The 17,667-nt window shown below is 42.5% G+C and overlaps 1 protein-coding gene across 5 annotated transcripts in view; it reads right to left on the bottom strand.

Moving 5' to 3' along the window:
• Positions 1 to 17,667, bottom strand: part of Ect2l (epithelial cell transforming 2 like) — a 106,335-nt gene that overhangs the window by 4,936 nt on the left and 83,732 nt on the right. For all 5 annotated transcript variants that reach the window (XR_013108029.1, XM_076926925.1, XM_076926924.1 and 2 more), the window contains 8 exons: positions 16,430 to 16,516; positions 13,547 to 13,761; positions 11,835 to 11,982; positions 10,385 to 10,458; positions 10,146 to 10,302; positions 9,308 to 9,373; positions 7,445 to 7,533; positions 615 to 787 (listed from right to left, as the gene is read on the bottom strand). Coding sequence is in view for 4 of the 5 variants with exons in the window: in XM_076926925.1 (XP_076783040.1) it covers positions 615 to 787; positions 7,445 to 7,533; positions 9,308 to 9,373; positions 10,146 to 10,302; positions 10,385 to 10,458; positions 11,835 to 11,982; positions 13,547 to 13,761; positions 16,430 to 16,516 (1,009 nt within the window). In the remaining variant the exon portion in view is untranslated. The remainder of the gene's footprint in view (positions 1 to 614; positions 788 to 7,444; positions 7,534 to 9,307; positions 9,374 to 10,145; positions 10,303 to 10,384; positions 10,459 to 11,834; positions 11,983 to 13,546; positions 13,762 to 16,429; positions 16,517 to 17,667) is intronic.

Here is a 17,667-nt window from a genome sequence, read left to right on the forward strand (position 1 = left end):
CTGGAACTCACTCTGTAGACCAGGCTGGCCTCAAACTCAGAAATCTGCCTGCCTCTGCCTCCCAAGTGCTGGTTTTAAAGGCGCGCGCCACCACCACCTGGCTGAGTTAAACATAATTTTATTGACGTTGTAAATGGATGTTTAGTTACTAAACACTTTTCAAATGCTGGCTCTTTTATAGAGGAACTAAATGCCAATTTAAAGAAGAAAAGGACAATCAAGTCTGGAATAACTAATCCTAGTAGAATAGAAAAATGATACATAAAAGGCCTGGGACTGTAGCTCAGTGTGTATGGGGCTATAAATCAATCTCCAATACTGCTAGTAATATGGGTGGATGGATGGACGGACGGACGGACAAATAGATACCTAAAATAGTGTCTTAAGCTTGTAGCATCTTCAGATAGTCTGATGGAACCCCTCAGGATGACATGACCCTTGCCTACCTCTGACTAAAGGCTGCTTTTCTGTTCTTCAGAGGCAAGTTAATGAAATCCTAGTATTGATAATTATTTACAAACTGGCAAATTGTTCTGGCCTTTCCCCTACTTAGATATTTTTATAGTTAAGGAGTTTGGTATGAGATAGCTTTTCTCATGAAAGAAAATACATACATTTGGAGTCTGGAATGTCTTCTATGAACATCCTGGAAAGGGCCACTGATGCGGTGAACTGGTAGGTTGTTTTAAAAGTCTTTTCAAATGGAGTATGAGATGTGCTCCGACTGGTGACAAGGAGTACGTCATTGAAGAGGAAGAGGCTGAGATCTTGGGTCTGTTCGTAGAGCCTGTTAGAGTGGAGTGGTGAGCTGTTTTCATGGATATGCACCTTGTCAAACAGTTAACCATCTTTACATTGATATGCCTATGATCAAGGCCCCATTCCACTATAGACCATTTGTGTAGTTTATGGAATCCTTAGTAAAGTGATCTTGTATCTCTCAGACCAATGATATAGCCCATCAAGGTATCTGATAAAGTTATTTGATCTTATCCACTAGACAAGTATTCAATAATGTGTAAAACATGAACATTGAGGGCTAGAAAGGTGGCTCAGGTTAAGAGCCCTTATTGCTGTAGCAGAGGACCAGGGTTCGATTCCAAGCACCCAACTGGTGGTTAACACCCATTGTAACTTCAATCCTAAGGGACCCAATGCCTTCTGACCTCTTTGGGCACCAAGCACACACATGGTATGCATAATACAGGCAACACATACATAAAAGAATAAATCCAACTTTTTTTGAAGATTGAATGTTCCTTTTATTAAATGCATTTTTAACAACTGTATTTTTATAACTTGTTAGGCTTGGTGTTTTGTGCTAGATATATTTGGGAGACCAGAGAACAGTACAGTTTTGCTTTGTTTCACCTAAGGGCAACAGGTTGGGAAATCCTGGTCTGGCTGGAGGCGTAGAGACCTGGGGAAGGAAGTATTGACCAGTTGGAAATGAATTTCTAATTCCATGTGAGAGAAATTGGAAGGGAGGTGGCCTGATAGCTTTATCCACACGAAAAGTTAATAGTTCTTTGTTTTCATTGAAGTTGCTAAAAAAAAATGGTTGGCTCTAGGTGAAGAGCAAAATTTGGTGTGCATAGGACTCCAAACGTTGTTTCTTAGGCTTTTGCTTAGGGCATGCAGGTAAATAGAAACATAGTGTCATCAACCAGAAGAGTCAGCTCCTGCATGTAAGCGTTCCCTTGTCTCTGGTTATGATGTATGCTGATGTGAGTGGGTTGCTTCATATTTACTTACACTTTGTGGAAGGAAGTAAGGAAGGGAGGGAGGGAGGGAGGGAGGGAAAGAAAGAAAGAAAAAGAAAGAAAGAAAGAAAGAAAGCTTGCTTGCTTTAGAAAAGTTGGTGGATTACTCTGAGAATGATGAAGCAGAACTGGGAAGGAAGGGAAAAGGAAGCCAGAAAGGGTGATGATCAACTGGTTGTGGGAAAAGGCCACTTTCCCTGGTTAAAGAGTTCTACTATGTTTCCCAGAGGGTGGGAAAGGTTTTGCCACATAACTGATAGAGAACAATTAATTTTTTTTTTTGTATTTAAGTTTAGAAAAAACGTTTAAAATTTTTACATCTTAAGATGTGAAATAAATAATAATTGTTTCATAACAGGAAATAAGCTTACAGGGTACTATGACACAATGCCATTAAAACTTGCTTGCTTCAGTAGTGAATGTTCATCTTTTCCCTAAAAGAATATACACAATAGTGACAGTGAAAGGTCTGTACTCCACTGAGAACCAACTCTAAAGAGAGGGGGTTTTTCCCCTAGTAGTATGTGGTAGGTTTTGTTTGCATGCGAATAATAACTCAGCAAAACAGGGCAAAGCTGCTATATTGTAAGTTCATAACTGGTTCAGAAGGACCTTCTCGCTGTTGCTTGCTGCATTAGCTAGCCCAACAAACAGGGAAGCATGTTCTGTGAACACATAAAACTCAACAATCCTGGATCCACGCTTTGGAATAAACAGGCAGCTGCAGGCCGTCTGGTCTCCTGTGAGCAGACTCAAGTCCAGTCTCCACAAGCACTAAGAGCTCTATCCAAGGACTTTACAGTCCTAGAGTAAGAGTCAGTTCCTAACCAGATGCCAGTACCCCTGAGAAGGCTTATTAGATCCTACCCCCACCCCCACCCTCACCCCCGTGCATAGTTATTCTCTTAAATGACAGTGACTTTTGGGGGAAGGCCAAGGGGAAAGTATCCTTTTTAGTAGGGTAGAGCCTTCCTTGAGGTCTGGGAATTGAGTAGCATCTTTTATTGGTCAAGGTCAACTTCCATCTGCCAATACTACAGAGCTCTGCTTTTGAACTGTTCACAAGATCACAAAGAAAAAATGAGCTTAAAAATTAACGAACTTAGCCAGGTGTGTGATTCATACCTGTAAATCTCAGCATTTAGGAGGTAGAGGCAGGAAGATCAGGAGTTTAAGGCAGTCTCAGCGTCGGTGAGAAATTTGAGGCCAGCCTGGCATGTGAGTTTTTCCTCTGGTAAATAAATAGATAAATAAATAATACCAAAAAAAAAAATAGCACAAAAACTGGTACTTCTGAGAAAATAATGCAAAAGTTTTAAGGTATATAACAAAAACTTAACATAGCTCATGGTGGTGGTTCATACCTTTAATCCCAGCACTTGGGAGACAAAGGCAGATAGTTCATAGTTCCAGGCATCATGGTCTACCTAGGGAGTTCCAGGCTAACCAGGGTTATACACTGACTCCCAATCTCAAAACTAAGCCCAATATAGCCAAAATTGTATTTATTCTATGTTCACAGTAGAACAAAGGCTACCAAATTTCCTGGTTCTTAAAATGACCATAACTTCATCTCTGTCCGAGAAAATACTGTTTCATTGAGAATACAAACCTTTCCTCATCCTGGGACAACGCTAACTTGCTCAGTTCCTGCTGCCATGTTGCTGCACACTGAGGTTTTGTAGATTCCAGACAGAACCTACTAGTTCCATGACAGTAAGTTCCTTTTATGGTTTGTTTTGTGTGTTTAAGATGAGGTCTGGCTTTATAGCCCAGGGTGACCCTAGCCTTCCTGCCTCAGCCTTCCCAGTACAGAGATGACCTGTACACAACAGCCTGGCTTCAGACAACCCTCCACTTTTTCCTGCCAGCTCACCAAGTGGTCGTAGTTGGATTTATCAAGTAAGCCATGAGGTCTTATAGCACTGCATAAATATAAGCAGGGCAGATATGCTGTAAGCAAAAATGTTTGATAGAAATGAGAATGACATTTCCTGGGTTTAATTTACTTTAAAATGGCAGGGTTGCAGGGTAAGTATGGTATGATAGCTTTCAAAATATGTTTTTAATCCCAGTACTCGGGAGGCATAGGTAAGTGGATTTCTGTGAGTTTGCCTGGTTTACATAGTGAGTTTCAGGACAGGCAGAGCTACACAGTGTAACTCTGTGTGATGGTTTGTATATGCTTGGCCTAGGAAGTGGCACTATTAGGAGGTGTGGCCTTGTTGGAGTAGGTGTGTCACTCTGGGCATGGGCTTTAATACCCTCATCCTAGCTGCCAGGAAGCCAGTCTTCTAGCTGTCTTCAGAACAAGAGGTGGAACTCAGCTCCTCTAACCCTACTGTCTGCCTGGACACTGCCATGCTCCCACCTTGATGAAAATGGACTGAACTTTGAACCTGTAAGCCAGCCCCAATTAAATGTTGTCCTTATAAGAGTTGCTTTGGTCGTGGTTTCTGTTCACAGCAGTAAAACCCTAAGACACTTTGTGTCTCAGAAAAATAATAATAATTTAGTTTTATCTTCAAACCCTTATGTATTCTCATCTCTTATTCAAATACTAAATTAAGTCTAAGTTCTAGTAATGTGAAGAACATGTGAAAAACTTGGAATGCCTGCCTCTGCTCCTGAGTGCTGAAATTAAAGGCTTGTGCCACCGCCTCCCTGCTGGCTGGTTGTTGTTGTTTGTTTTGTGTTTGTTTGCTTGTTTGTTTGGGGAGTCTTATAAGGCTAGACATGGTGTCAAACAAGGACATCAGGAATGTTAGCCTTTCACTAAAGGAAAGAGTAAGCACAGCCTAAGTAGAGGAGCATGAAACCTCACACCAAAAAAGCTGTATCATTACTGTTTCTGTTTGCTGTTTTGCTTTGGTTTTATTTGTTTGTTTGTTTACTTTTCATTATGTTTTGAGGCTTGCTGAGAGGCAAAAGGCAGAATGGAGAGAGTGCAAGCATCGAACCAAATTTGGCAGAAATTTTGGAACATTCAAATTAGGAATTTAACTGTGATTAATATGTCAGGAAATCTAATAGGAAAAAAATGGACAAACAGGAGAAAATGGGGTAATAGAAATAGAGTAACAGAGACTCTTAAAAAGTGAAAAGAAATGGTAAAAATAAAATTGTAATGAAGAATCACACTGGTGGGCTTATGGGGAGACCATAGCAGAGTTAGGAGTTGTAAGTTTGAAGGTGTGTGAGTGGAAAAGTCTTAAATTGATGTACTAGCTGGTTTTGTGTACCAACTTGGCACAAGCTACAGTCAAGAGGAAGGAGGCTCAATTGAAGAAACACCTCCATGAGATCCAGCTGTCAGGCATTTTCTCAATTAGTCATCAATGGGGAGGGCTCAGCCCATTGTGGGTGGTGCCATCCCTGGGCTGATGGTCCCGGTCTCTATAAGAAAGAAGGCTAAGCAAGCCATGGGGAGCAAGCCAGTGAGCAGCACTCCTCCATGGCTTTGCATCAGTTCCTGCCTCCAGGCTCCTGCCCTGTGTGAGTTGCTTCCTGACTTCATCCAATGATGAACAGTACTGTGAAATGTAAGCCAAATAAACCCTTTCCTTCCTAACTTGCTTTTTGGTCATAATGTTTTGTTACAGCAATAGAAACCCTAACCAAGACAGCTAAGAAACAGGAACAGACTGAGGTTGCAGAGAAAAGAGTATCTAAAACCATAAGGGCAATTGAAAAACCAAATAAAACATACATGTCATAGGAATACCAGATAAGGAATAGAGAAAAGAACAGAAAAAATACTCAACGTAAAATTATTAAGAAGCTGGTGAGATGGCTTAGTGGTTGTTGGCTGTTCTTACAGAGGACCTGAGTTCAATTCCCAGTACCAACATCATGGCTCAACATGGCCTATGATTCCTGCTCCAGGGCATCCAATACTCTTTTCTGGCCTGCGAATACTCTAAACTCACCTGCAGATGCACCACAGAGACACATACATATAATACATTTTTTTTTAATGGTTGAAGAATTTTTTTCAGAACTGTTGACAGCAAACTACAGGTCCAGAAAGCTCCAAAAGCAGAGCAAGTCTAATTTAGGCATAACGCATTCTATTAGAAACTCAAAGTCAAACTTGACTCCAAAGAACAACAAAAACCTAAAACTGCACTGGACTTCTCTTCAAAACCAACCCAGCAAAAAAGAGAATGGAGTGAAAATATTAAAAGAAACAAACACTCAGCAACTTAAAATTCCATTGCCAGTCAAGCTTTCTTCTCAAGCCAAAATTAAGGGGACACACTGCCAGTAGTTACATAAAGAAATAAAGACCGTTCAAGAAGCAATATATAAAGACTGAATAATCCCAGCCTGGATCAGCTAGCAGCTTCTTTCCTCCACTGAAGCATTTATCCATTGCTACAGACCAAAAGCAGTGCAACAAAACCCCAAAGTGCTAAGTCCTCTCTGCTGCAGGGATTTGACTTTCTGTTTACACTGATTTGCTTCTTTGAAGGGAGGGGCGTGCCCACAGCATGCCGGAGGTCAAAGGAAAACTCAAGGATTTCTCCTTGCACTGTCAGCTCTGGGGATTAAACTCAGGTCTTCTCATGGCCTTTGATGTTGATTCAAGGGCTACCGAGATGGGTGCAGAGGTGAGGGGTGACCCATCTACCTCAGTACCTCACTATGGTGCATCACTTGTTTTGTAACTAAAGTTTTACTGGCAGCCACAGCTGTTCCTTTCTATATTAGTACTGTTTATGAGTAGAGTGGCATTGCTACAATAGGAAAGGTCATGGCCACAGACCTAGTTTGGCCCGCCAATTCTAATATTTTGCTTTTTGAACCCTTTTAGAAAAACTTGTCCATTCTTGCTCTTAAAAAGCAACAGGAACCGGGCAGTGGTGGTGCACGCCTTTAATCCCAGCACTTGGGAGGCAGAGGCAGAGGCAGGAGGATTTCTGAGTTTGAGGCAAGCCTGGTCTACAGAGTGAGTTCCAGGACAACCTGGGCTATACAGAGAAACCCTGTCTCAAAAAAACAAAACAACAACAACAACAAAAGTAACAGGAAGACTAATTTGTGGTCCTTGGCATCTTTCTATCTGTTCTTACCCATCTCAGCATTATGCAAAATAGATGTGGGAAAGTCATTTTCAGTGCTAACTTGAACAGTTACTTAAGGATAATAAAAGAATCTTCTTGCTTTGGGCAGAATATTGGTGTGAGCTCCCACAATACTTGGATTTGATCTCATTAGGAAACTGATCAACCCTTGAGAAAGTCTGCTAGGAAGTTTATGGTCTTGGCAGACACTGTTTCTCTCATTCCACCCAGGAATCTGGAATCCAAGCAAGACGATAAAAGTGCTGTACATCATCTAGGGTAATAGTTCTCAGTTTTCCTAAGGCTTTCACCGTTTGGTACAGTTCCTCATGTTGTGGTGACCCCCAACCATAAAAGTATTTCATGGCTACTTCAAAACTAATTTTGCATCATAATGTAAATATCTGTTATGTGACCCCTATAGGGGTTGAGGTCTATAGGTTGAGACCACTGACCTAGAGGCAAACACATATATCTATGATTCAGTACAAGGGTTCTCTTGACTACACACAAAGTCAAACATGGTGCTAAACCTCAAGGGTGAGCGATGAGCAAGGTAGTTCACTGGCTGCCTTCGGGGTGCTCACAGCTTCGGTGTGGATAACAGCCGCTCACCTTAAAGAGAAATCTATTTTCTCGTCACAGCAGTGAAGTTGAACCACATCTTGGGTCCAAATGAGGTATCTGTTTGCTTCTGATAAAGTCTATAAAATAAAAAAGAGGATTTGAAATGCTACTAGTGCAGAACTATCCTCCATCCCAGAGCATAGAGATGTTAACTAAACTTAGCGCAGTTGTAGAAAAGTCAACCTTTTCTTAGTTTATAATACAATCTTTAGCAAAGCAAATTGATAATGAAAAACAATTCTTGAGGCTGTCCAGTTTTTTTTTTAAAGCTATTGAAATTTGTTTGCATATACTTTCCTAGTGTCAAAAACAAAACTAGGAAAACAGTCAAAGGAGCTGTCACGAAAAGACAAAGAAGTGGGCTGGAGAGATGGCTCAGTGGTTAGAACTGGCTGCTCTTCCAGAGGACCCAGATTCAATTCCCAGTATTCACATGACAGCTCACAACTGTCTGTAACTACAGACACAGGGCATCCAACACTCTCACCCAGAACTACATGCTCTTAAAATAAATAAATAGTTTAAAAAGAGAGAAAAGGAAACAAAAGAATTAGTAAGGCTAAGAAGGCCCCTGCATTGCTGTGGCCATGGGGATGGCTTCTGAGTATGCAGAGATGCAGAAATGAGCTCTGTGAGTATGTTCTAAGAACCATACTTTTGCAGTCTAACAATCCACACTTCTCTTTCCTTACCAAGACATGAAGATAGAAATCATGACAAAATTCCCCATTGAACAAAATAAACGTATCTCCAATTAGTTAACACTTTCATTCATCATCTATACAAAGCTTCTGCTGAATGTCAGACACCAGAAAGCAAGTCAAAGCTCAGACATAGTGGGGCTCACAGTCTGTAAATGGACGGGTGTAAGGCCACATGACAAAGCCGTCTATGGAGCTAGGGAACGCCAAGGAAAAAACAGCTCCTACATGGAAACCAGGAAAACATTACAGAACGGATCATGATTGACTTCATAAAATGTGTGTGTGTGTGTGTGTGTGTGTAAAACACAAAGGCCAAAGAAGGACAACAGGTGTCTTGTTCTATCACTCTGCATTATTCCCTTCAGACAAGGTCTTTTTGGTAGACACAGTAGACCTAGAGCCGGGCTCGCTGCCAGCTACTCCCAGCAATTACCTTAGATTCTTAGAATCCCTCACAGCACTGAGCACCGGAGTTCAAGGTGTCTGCCTGTGGCCATACCTGGCTTTTTATGTGAGTCCTGGAGACTTGAACTCAGGTTCTCACACTTTTGGAGCAAGAGCTCTTACACACTGAGCCATCTCCACAGACTCCTGACCAAACTTTTCAAGGTTTAATATTACTCACCCAGTGAGGTGGGAAAGGAAGGCAATGTCATAGAAGATAGCATTTTTTCAAAGAACGGATAGCAAGAGGAGACATTATGAAAGAATGGAGGGGAGATACATAGGTGAAGAGCCTTAGGAAATAGGGGAGTCAGAAAGATAAAAACAATCAGATGAGTATACAGAAGGGAGAGAGGGTTTCTAAGCATTGTGGACAGTATCATGTGCTGAATCTTGCACCAAGGACTTTATACATCATACAGAGATCACATAGAATGCATAACTGGATGCCCAACTCAAAAGGTGTCATGACAACAAAGAAGTAGCTACAACCTCGGAAAATCCTGGCCATGGGCTAGGGCCTAGCCTGGGACATTTTCTAATAATGCAGACAGCAGGGATGCATTACAAGAAAGCCTGCAGTTCTTTGCAGTAATGGGTGTCCCACAAAATTTAGCTGCCTAGGAATCTGTATATCTCTTTTCACTAGTGACAAGGTTATACTCATGATTACGAGATGCAGCAAGAACATCAGAGCACATACCGGACAGCCCCAGATGAGTGTTTGTATATTGGACAGCTGCTCTCTCATTTTGAAGTTTTCCTTTATCTGGAAAACAAAGTTATATGACGCAAAGATCGTAACATCTGTATTAATATTTTGTGGCACCTGGTAAAGGACTTGGCACTTTACTAGCAATATCAATGTTCTAGACCAGTGTTTTAATAAAGGCAAACTACAAGGCTGTTGAGAAAAAAAGCATTTTTAGGGTGTGATGTGCAGTTAATATTCAGCCCAGTGCCTGCACAGGGGATGATTACGAGTGCTGCACTTACTGAGTCGGGAAAGCACCTTGATATCTTTTTTTTAAAGGGGGAAAAAGGGAACTTGAAAGTAAAAGAGTTTACTTTTTTTTTCTTTTGGATACAAATCCAAATTTTATACTTTCATACTAGAGAAGGTCATGCTGGGGATGTGACTCAGTTGACAGAATGTGTGCCTAATATACACAAAAACCCTGGGTTCAAATCTAAGCACCACATTACCCAGGAATACTGGTGAATATCTGTAATCCCAGCACTCCAGAAATGAGGGAGACAAGAGGATCAGAAATTCAAGGAGGTCCTTGGCTATATATCAAGTTCAAGTTAATCTGGGACACATAAAAACCTGTCTAAGACTGGGTGGGAGGGGTCAGTCCCGTGACTGTATAGTTATCTGAAAACATTGCTTCACATTGTTTGGCAATGGAATAGATACTCTTCGTGTTCAAAACTGTGAAGCAGGACTATAGATTTATCTTTAAAACGGTAAAAGATTCAAGTAGAGTGCCACAGCAAAGAGGGCATCTCAGGGTCTTCCAGTGAGACCACCAACCCACCTGATCTATGTAGCCTTTATATTTTTTGATTTGATCAATTGCAGAGGTCAGGTTTCCACGGTCCATGTGTCCTGCAGGAGTATGGAGTCTCAGAGCGTAGAGAAGGTGAATATATTCTTCAAATCTCCGGGATGGGTACAGAAGCAGCTCCGGCAGACTGTACAGGGCAGAGGGAAAGGTACCCTGATTGCTACCTGTAGGTCCTTGAGTGCCCAGCTGTGATCTCCCTGGAAACTCACCTCAACATTTTGGTAACAATGGTTTTATCATGCCTCTTCAAGAACGCTCTAAACGCGGGTGTCATTTCTCTGCACTAAAGATGAGAATTACTTTGTCAAACTTTGCTCTGTGACACAGTCATAAAGCCTTGTGTTCCACCACCAGCAAGGGGCAATCTACAGAGTTGTCAAAGCAAGAAGGCAACATCTCTATCTAATCTAAATATCAATACTATTCATGTGTTCTAATATATTAACTCTAGTATTTTAATTATACCACAGATCTAACCATATCCATTGACTTAATCAATGGAGAGGGGTAGTAAAAGATTATAATTAAGATGGGGTTGGATTAGAACTAGAATAAATTGAGTAAAGGACTTTGTCAGGTTACCTAACTTTCTCATCAGTAAAATGGGTAGAAGACCAAGCCCATAGAGTGCCTACCTTACAATAAATCCTGTGTCACCTCTGTAAGAGTTTGCCTATCACTGATATTCACCTTTAATGCTTTGGTCATTCATGTTTTCCAGAGTAACATTACAAAAGTATTCCATTCTTTTTTTTTTTTTTTTTGGTTTTTCAAGACAGGGTTTATCTGTGTAGCCCTGGCTGTCCTGGAACTCACTCTGTAGACCAGGCTGGCCTCGAACTCAGAAATCCTCCTGCCTCTGCCTCCCAAGTGCTGGGATTAAAGGCGTGCGCCACCACCGCCCGGCTCTCCATTCAATTTAATATCCGTTTCAAATGTACTCCGTCATCATCATTGATACACCCATGAAATTATCTGCTACTACTCAGTATGTATATGTCTAAAAGATGTCAAGGTTGCTAATGTCTGAGTCAAAGATTTGCTATCTCAAGCTCCAAGAACATTTCAGAAACAAGGCCATTTATACCTGTGAACAATTAAAGAGTTTAAGATTTCTTTGTGTTGCTAATAATAATAGCTACCATAGATAAATGTATTCAATAGCTGTATGCACTCACTATTAATGAAGTAAGTATCAGTATTTACCTCAGCTATAAAACTTTTGCCACCAGTTTGTTTCTGACAACACTCTTTCCTCTAATTCTTGTCCTCAAGGTCAAGAGTCATAGTCAAGGTGTCCATCAAGCCGAGCTTGTATGCCCTGGCACTATAGCAGCAGAGAATTCTGAGCTCACAATCTTGCTTCAACTTATGTTTTCAGTGTCCTGTCACTGTGACATGACATGACACTGTCAATGTCACTTGGATGGGGTGCATGGAAATTTGGCAGTGGATAGCTGTAACTCAACGCTCAGTTCCTGAGTATTACTGTGTGTTCACTACTGTACCAGCCCCTATATCAAGGTTCCTGCTCTCCAGAAGCTCGAAGTATGGGGGGACAGAGTGGGGAACCTGAGAAGGAGCAGCTGAGAAGGCCCTTCCCTTTTACCTCAGTCAGTGGGTTATACTGGATTAGGTGGAAATCACACAACCACTTACCTTCTCGATGGTTTTCAGAACGACTGGATAATTGTTGAAGAAATTGGTATATATGTTCAACTGGCTTCCAAACTTGATAAATATTTCTCCCACACAGTGGGCTGGGCTCCATTCCTGTAGTCTGTCTGTTAGGTTATCTAGAAACTCTCTACGATATGAGAAGATTGCATCTTGAAATAGGAGCTTGTGAGAGTCTCCCAAACTTAAGCCGTAATTCATTGGTGTAGGCTTTTCTGCTTAGTCTTTTGTGGTAGGACTTTATTTTGACCAGTTGAGTGCTTTACCACAAGGCAGTGTAGATTTGACAGGGAGCCGGGAAGTGAGGGACAAGGTTGGCTGCCCAGGATCCCACTTTTTACCTTAATTCCTTGGGTCAGAATCCAGCTTCCCACAACAGAACCACTTCTGATGGTCCCACCCTCAGAGCCAGGGCCATGGACATTCTCACAGTCCTCTGAGGAGAATGGCAGCTTTAGAAGCTTCAAGGCCAAGAACCATACCTTACAAATAGCCTGCATACTCAACCGATCCAAGGTGACCAGTTTAGCTATTCCAGGTCATGAAAACTGAAAGATATTTCATCAGCCTTATCACTGAGTCAGAGCTGGGCCCAGGAGGTGACAAACTATCTCTCTAGATCTGTGGAAATTGACTATGACCAGCACTTGGCTCACTTCACACTACAATAGGTAGAAACTGTTGTTTTTCTCAACCTCTCAACAGATGTAGGAAACCCACAGTGGAAAAGCAGAGTAACCATTGAATCCTTTTGTTCCTTGTTGAGACCCGCACTAGTCCCTGTTCGGGCGCCAAAAATGTTGAGGCCCGAGCTGCCCAACTTTGGGCGGCCTAAAATGTTGAGGCCCTCTCCACTCCACGCTTGGCAGCCACTGTTTCCCGGCCCAAGCTGCTGCTCCGGTCCTCGTGTCGGGGTTCAGCAAGAGAGAGAGTGAGGATGGACTCGAAGAATGGAGACCAGACAGAGTGTGATTCAATCCCGTTTATTCTTCAGTCTCTCTTCCTAGTCCAAGTCCCAAGTCTCGAGTTCCTAGTTCCTAGTTGTACTCCTCCGAAGTGTCTGATTCTCTCTCTCATCTCTGACTCTCTGATCTCTCTTCTGTCTAGCTCTTGCCTTTATATGTCTCACTTCTAAGCCATGCCTGTAAGTCACACCTTTAATCATGCCCTTAGGTCTTGTCTCTAAATCTGATCTCTAAGTCACACTCTTAAGTCACACACCTTTAATCTCACACACCCAAGGTATCTAAACCAAGATTATCAGAATGTGCTCAGCTGTTGTAGGCTATTGTAATCCAAGTCTCATGTCAGGGTATATGGCTCAAGATGGCTGCAAACCTGATAGCCACTTTCTGCTAAAAGTTGGCTCCCAACAGTTCCTGGCCCATTCAATTAGGCATTATTGACTCTTTCCCATGGACTTTCATGTGAGCAGTTTATTGAGTTCCGAATGCTTAGGGAGTGGATTATTTTTCTTTCACATATTGGAACCTGGGGATGGATGGCACTGGAAGCTGGAAACCGATTGTGGCTGTCAGGGGACACGAAAAGCAGCCTCTCTATTCTTCCAGGTAATGGGACCCCCCAAGAAGATAGAGAATGGCTGGGCCACACTGGGGCTTTTCAAACTAAGTGTGTTCTTCCCTTCATTTGGGGGAGTACTGTTTTTTAAAGAAACCCTCTTTAGGGCTTACCTGTTGAGATTTAAGATGTGCAGAGTGTCAGAAAAAATGATGTGGATATTGGCAGCACTCAGGATGGCTCTATTTGAGGAGAGCGCTGCCCTCAGGGGCCTGGCATATACATCCCTCACGATTTCCAGCATCTGCACATACCGTCTCTCACTCTGCACAAGCTCCCTCACAACTCGGGTTCGTTTCTCTACCGAGTTCATCTGGAGCTTTGTCTCCTGCAAAAACATGAGGAATTCACGAGAAATTTAATGACTGAGGACCTCAGCAAGGGGTAAGATGTCTAAGGAGGTGGAAGAGGCAAGACCCATAAAAGAGATTGTCTTAAGGGAAGATGGCAACAGTGTAGATCTGGATGAAGCTACCTTGAAGTTTACTGAGCTGAGACAGACATCTGGTAGTGTCCCCCCCCACACACACACACACACTCACGCACACACACATATGCTATGAGTATCTTCTGTTCTCTCTCTCCCTTGTCCACTGGGATAGCATATGAAACTATATGAACTACCCACTGCATGCATACTAGTGTATCGCCTCCTTCCACCCAGATAGCCAAAGATGCTGACATCAGAGAGGGTGGGGAGACTACCCCCTGTAAAATCTCCTTTCCTGTGGGAATTAGAAGGGCATTCATTCAGCTCCTACCTTTCTATCCCAGAAGTGATTTTCTGTTCACTCTGTTAACCAACCAGCATTTTCTTCTGCATAGATAGGACAAACTAAGGAGGAGTTTGACCCCATAGGAAGACCAGCAGTCTCAACTAACCTGGACCCCTCAGAGATCTCACAGACACTGGGCCACCAACCAGGCAGCATACACTAGCTGATATGAGGCCCCCAACACACATACAGTAGAGGCCTCAGTGGGAGAAGACACACCTAATCCTTGAGAGACTTGAGACCCCAGTGAGTAGGGAGGCCTGACAGAGTGGGGTGTGGATGGGGAGGTGGGGAGGAGAAGGAACATCTTCTTGAAGACAGGAGGGAAGTGGAATAGGATGAGGAACTGTGGGAGGACAGACTGAAAGGAAGGCAATCACTGTACTATAATAACATAAAAGTAATTTAAAAAAAAAAAGAACTCTAGGCAGGACATGGGTCTGCATCCCTGTTATCCCAGCATTTGAGAGGTTGAATGAAGCAAAAGGCTTATAAATTAAAAGGTAGCCTGGCTCACATAGCAAAACCCTGTCTCAAAAAACCCAGAGCTGGAGATACAACCCAACAGTTGGTCACCTGTGTAGGATGACTCTGGACTCAAGTCCTTCCGTGGCCAAAAATAGTTTTTAAAAAGTAATCCTAGCACTCAAAAGGCTGTGGCAGTTGCTCCATCAGTTGTGATGGTCTTCAATGCTGATTCCTAGTGATAGTTTGTTTGGAGAGTGAAAAACCATGTCCTGCCGGGCGGTGGTGGCTACGCCTTTAATCCCAGTACTTGAGAGGCAGAGGCAGGTAGATCTCTGAGTTTGAGGCCAGCCTGGTCTACAGAGTGAGTTCCAGGACAGCCAGGGCTACAGAGAAACCCTGTCTCGAAAAACCATAATAATAATAATAATAATAATAATAATAATAATAATAATAATAAATATTTAAAAAAAAAAAAAAACAACCCATGTCCTAAGGCCAAGGTAGGCCCTGGACTCAGCCTAGGTGTGATGGGGCTGTAAAGATCTCTCTGAGCTCCAGGCTGCAGAACTCACACATTCTTCTCTCTCTGAGAGTCTATCCTTAGGTAAGCCACTTAGTTTTTCTCACTCGGGTGTTCATGTGTAAAACTGTAGGTCAACTTTGGAGTCTTTGGAAAAGAAAGGTAAACAACTGTGAAGCCACGTTGAATATTCCAGAGTTGTACACGTATGCGGTACATTTCGGCATTTCAGCAGCGGGGGCATCCTCTGCATATGTGGCATTGTACACGTATGTGGTACATTTCGGCATTTCAGCAGCAGGGGCATCCTCTGCATATGTGGCATCCCATCCTCAAAGTTTCAGCCCAGGGCAGAGCACATCACATATATTGACTACAGTTAGCTTTCAAAGTTAGACTGTAAGTGGGTGGGCCAATTAAAAACTGTAAACCGATCCTGGCCCACAACTCAAGTAGAATCGCCCTGCTCTACCAGAAGTCACACCAGTATCTAGAATCCCAGGTAAAATCCTGCCACAGAAATGCAGTATGTCCTCACCCCCACTCAGCTTTCCCCCAACAGTATCCCCTCCCCTCATCTCCTGGCCAACAACTATGGTACACAGAACCCCAAGTAAGACTCCAGAGCTGTCAGCCACACTCCTCAGAGCCCAGGTTTCCCCCAACAGCCCCTCTGCCCTTTGTCACCACAGCCTGGCCTAGTCTTATTGCAACTTCATATGCCAGGTTTGGTTGATATCCCTGGGAGGCCTGCCCTTTTGTGAAGGAAAATGGAAGAAAAGTGGGTCAGGGGGAAAAGGGAGGGATGGAAGGGACTAGACAGAGAGGAGGGAAAAGACAGGGTAGTCAATATTAACCCACGAGAGAAGACAGTTTTAAAAACTTGCCAACCTCACGACCATGTAACATTCCTTTAAATGATGACCTGTCATGGAAAATCATGGGGTCATTCTCATGTTGCATTTCTCCCTATCTTCATCATTTAAATCAACTTCTTTTGAGTCCATGTCATAGTTACCAGGAAAAAAAAAATTTTACCAACTAGATTTTCCTTCAATACATTTACATAGTTGTGGGGGGGGGAGTTGTTCTTTTCATTAAGGGATGTTTCCAAAAAACAAAAAACAAAACAAAACAAAACAAAAAAACCAAAGAACTAACCAGGGTAAATAATGACTTTTCCATTTCAACAACAACAATGACAAGATCCTAGTTGGTAATAGGTGGCTTACCAGCTTAACCAGAACCTCCATGTTCAAGTTGCTTTGGCTTGGGCTTGACTTCATGTCCTGAGAGTTGTCTTCTGTGGTGCTTCTTTCCTGAAGATTAAATGGGACTTGGTTACCTGGAGGTGGGTCTTGTAGTCCCTGAAAACCCACTCAGTACTCTGCCCATATGGGCTCTGGGAAGCTACATGCCTTCAGATTCTATCACAAGGTCCCTAGGCACAATGAATTAAGCACCTAACAAACAGAGTGCCTCTCTTAAACTAAGATTTATATTTTTAATAACATGCCTTAAAGCAGTGGTTCTCAATCTGTGGGTCATGACCCCCAACAGGGGTCAGTATCCCATATCTTGTATATTTAATACCTTTTTTACATTATGATTCATAAAAGTAGCAAAATTACAGTTATGAAGAAGCAATGAAATAATTTTAAGGTTGGGGGTCACCACAGCACAAGTATTAAAGGGTTGCAGCATTAGGAAGGTTGAGGACCACTGTGTCAGGGGCTCAGAAGATGGTTCAGTGGGTAAGAGTGCCCACCTGTCAAGCAGGTCCTAGGAGGCAGACATGAAAGGGTCCCTGGCTTGCTGCTCAGCAAGTCTATACAAAACAGGAAGTTCCAGGTTCAGTGAGAGATCCCAAGCCCCTCCCAAAGAAAGATAGAGCACATGCATCAAAGAAAATATTAAACACTCTGGCCTCCACATTTGCACGCATACATACTCATGTGCATACACATATGTACACACAAAATTTAAAAATATAAACAGTCTTTAGCTTCCTCTAGCTTCTTCTTACCTGAGAGGTGGGGTGGGGTTAGAGATCTTGCTCTCCAGGGCTCCTCTCAACCTTAAAGCAGCTATGCACTTCTGAGCATGAACTTGGCCTAGACTCTGCTTTGTCATTGCACATAGCTTATCTCACATTTAAGATGCTAGAAAGAACAGACTCTAACACTTCATAAAATTTCACTCCTCCTTTCAACTCATGATAAAGTGCCATAAAAACATTCCACACACTCTTCTAAGATTTGTCAATTTTCACATTTAAATGTGGCTTTTTCTCTTTATACTATATCTTTTAGTCTGCCATAAATTAGGACATCAAAATGCCCTGGTTATCTGGGCAGCATCCCAACAGCCCTGTGTTCTGTTGGAAGAATAAAACAGCAGTTATGAGGCTGCTCTCCCTCCTTAAAGATAACACTCTTAGTGGAGATCCCCTGCTGTTTCTGGAAGAAGC

This window comes from Arvicanthis niloticus, chromosome 28, assembly GCF_011762505.2.
Source record: "Arvicanthis niloticus isolate mArvNil1 chromosome 28, mArvNil1.pat.X, whole genome shotgun sequence".
Classification (NCBI taxonomy): domain Eukaryota; kingdom Metazoa; phylum Chordata; class Mammalia; order Rodentia; family Muridae; genus Arvicanthis; species Arvicanthis niloticus.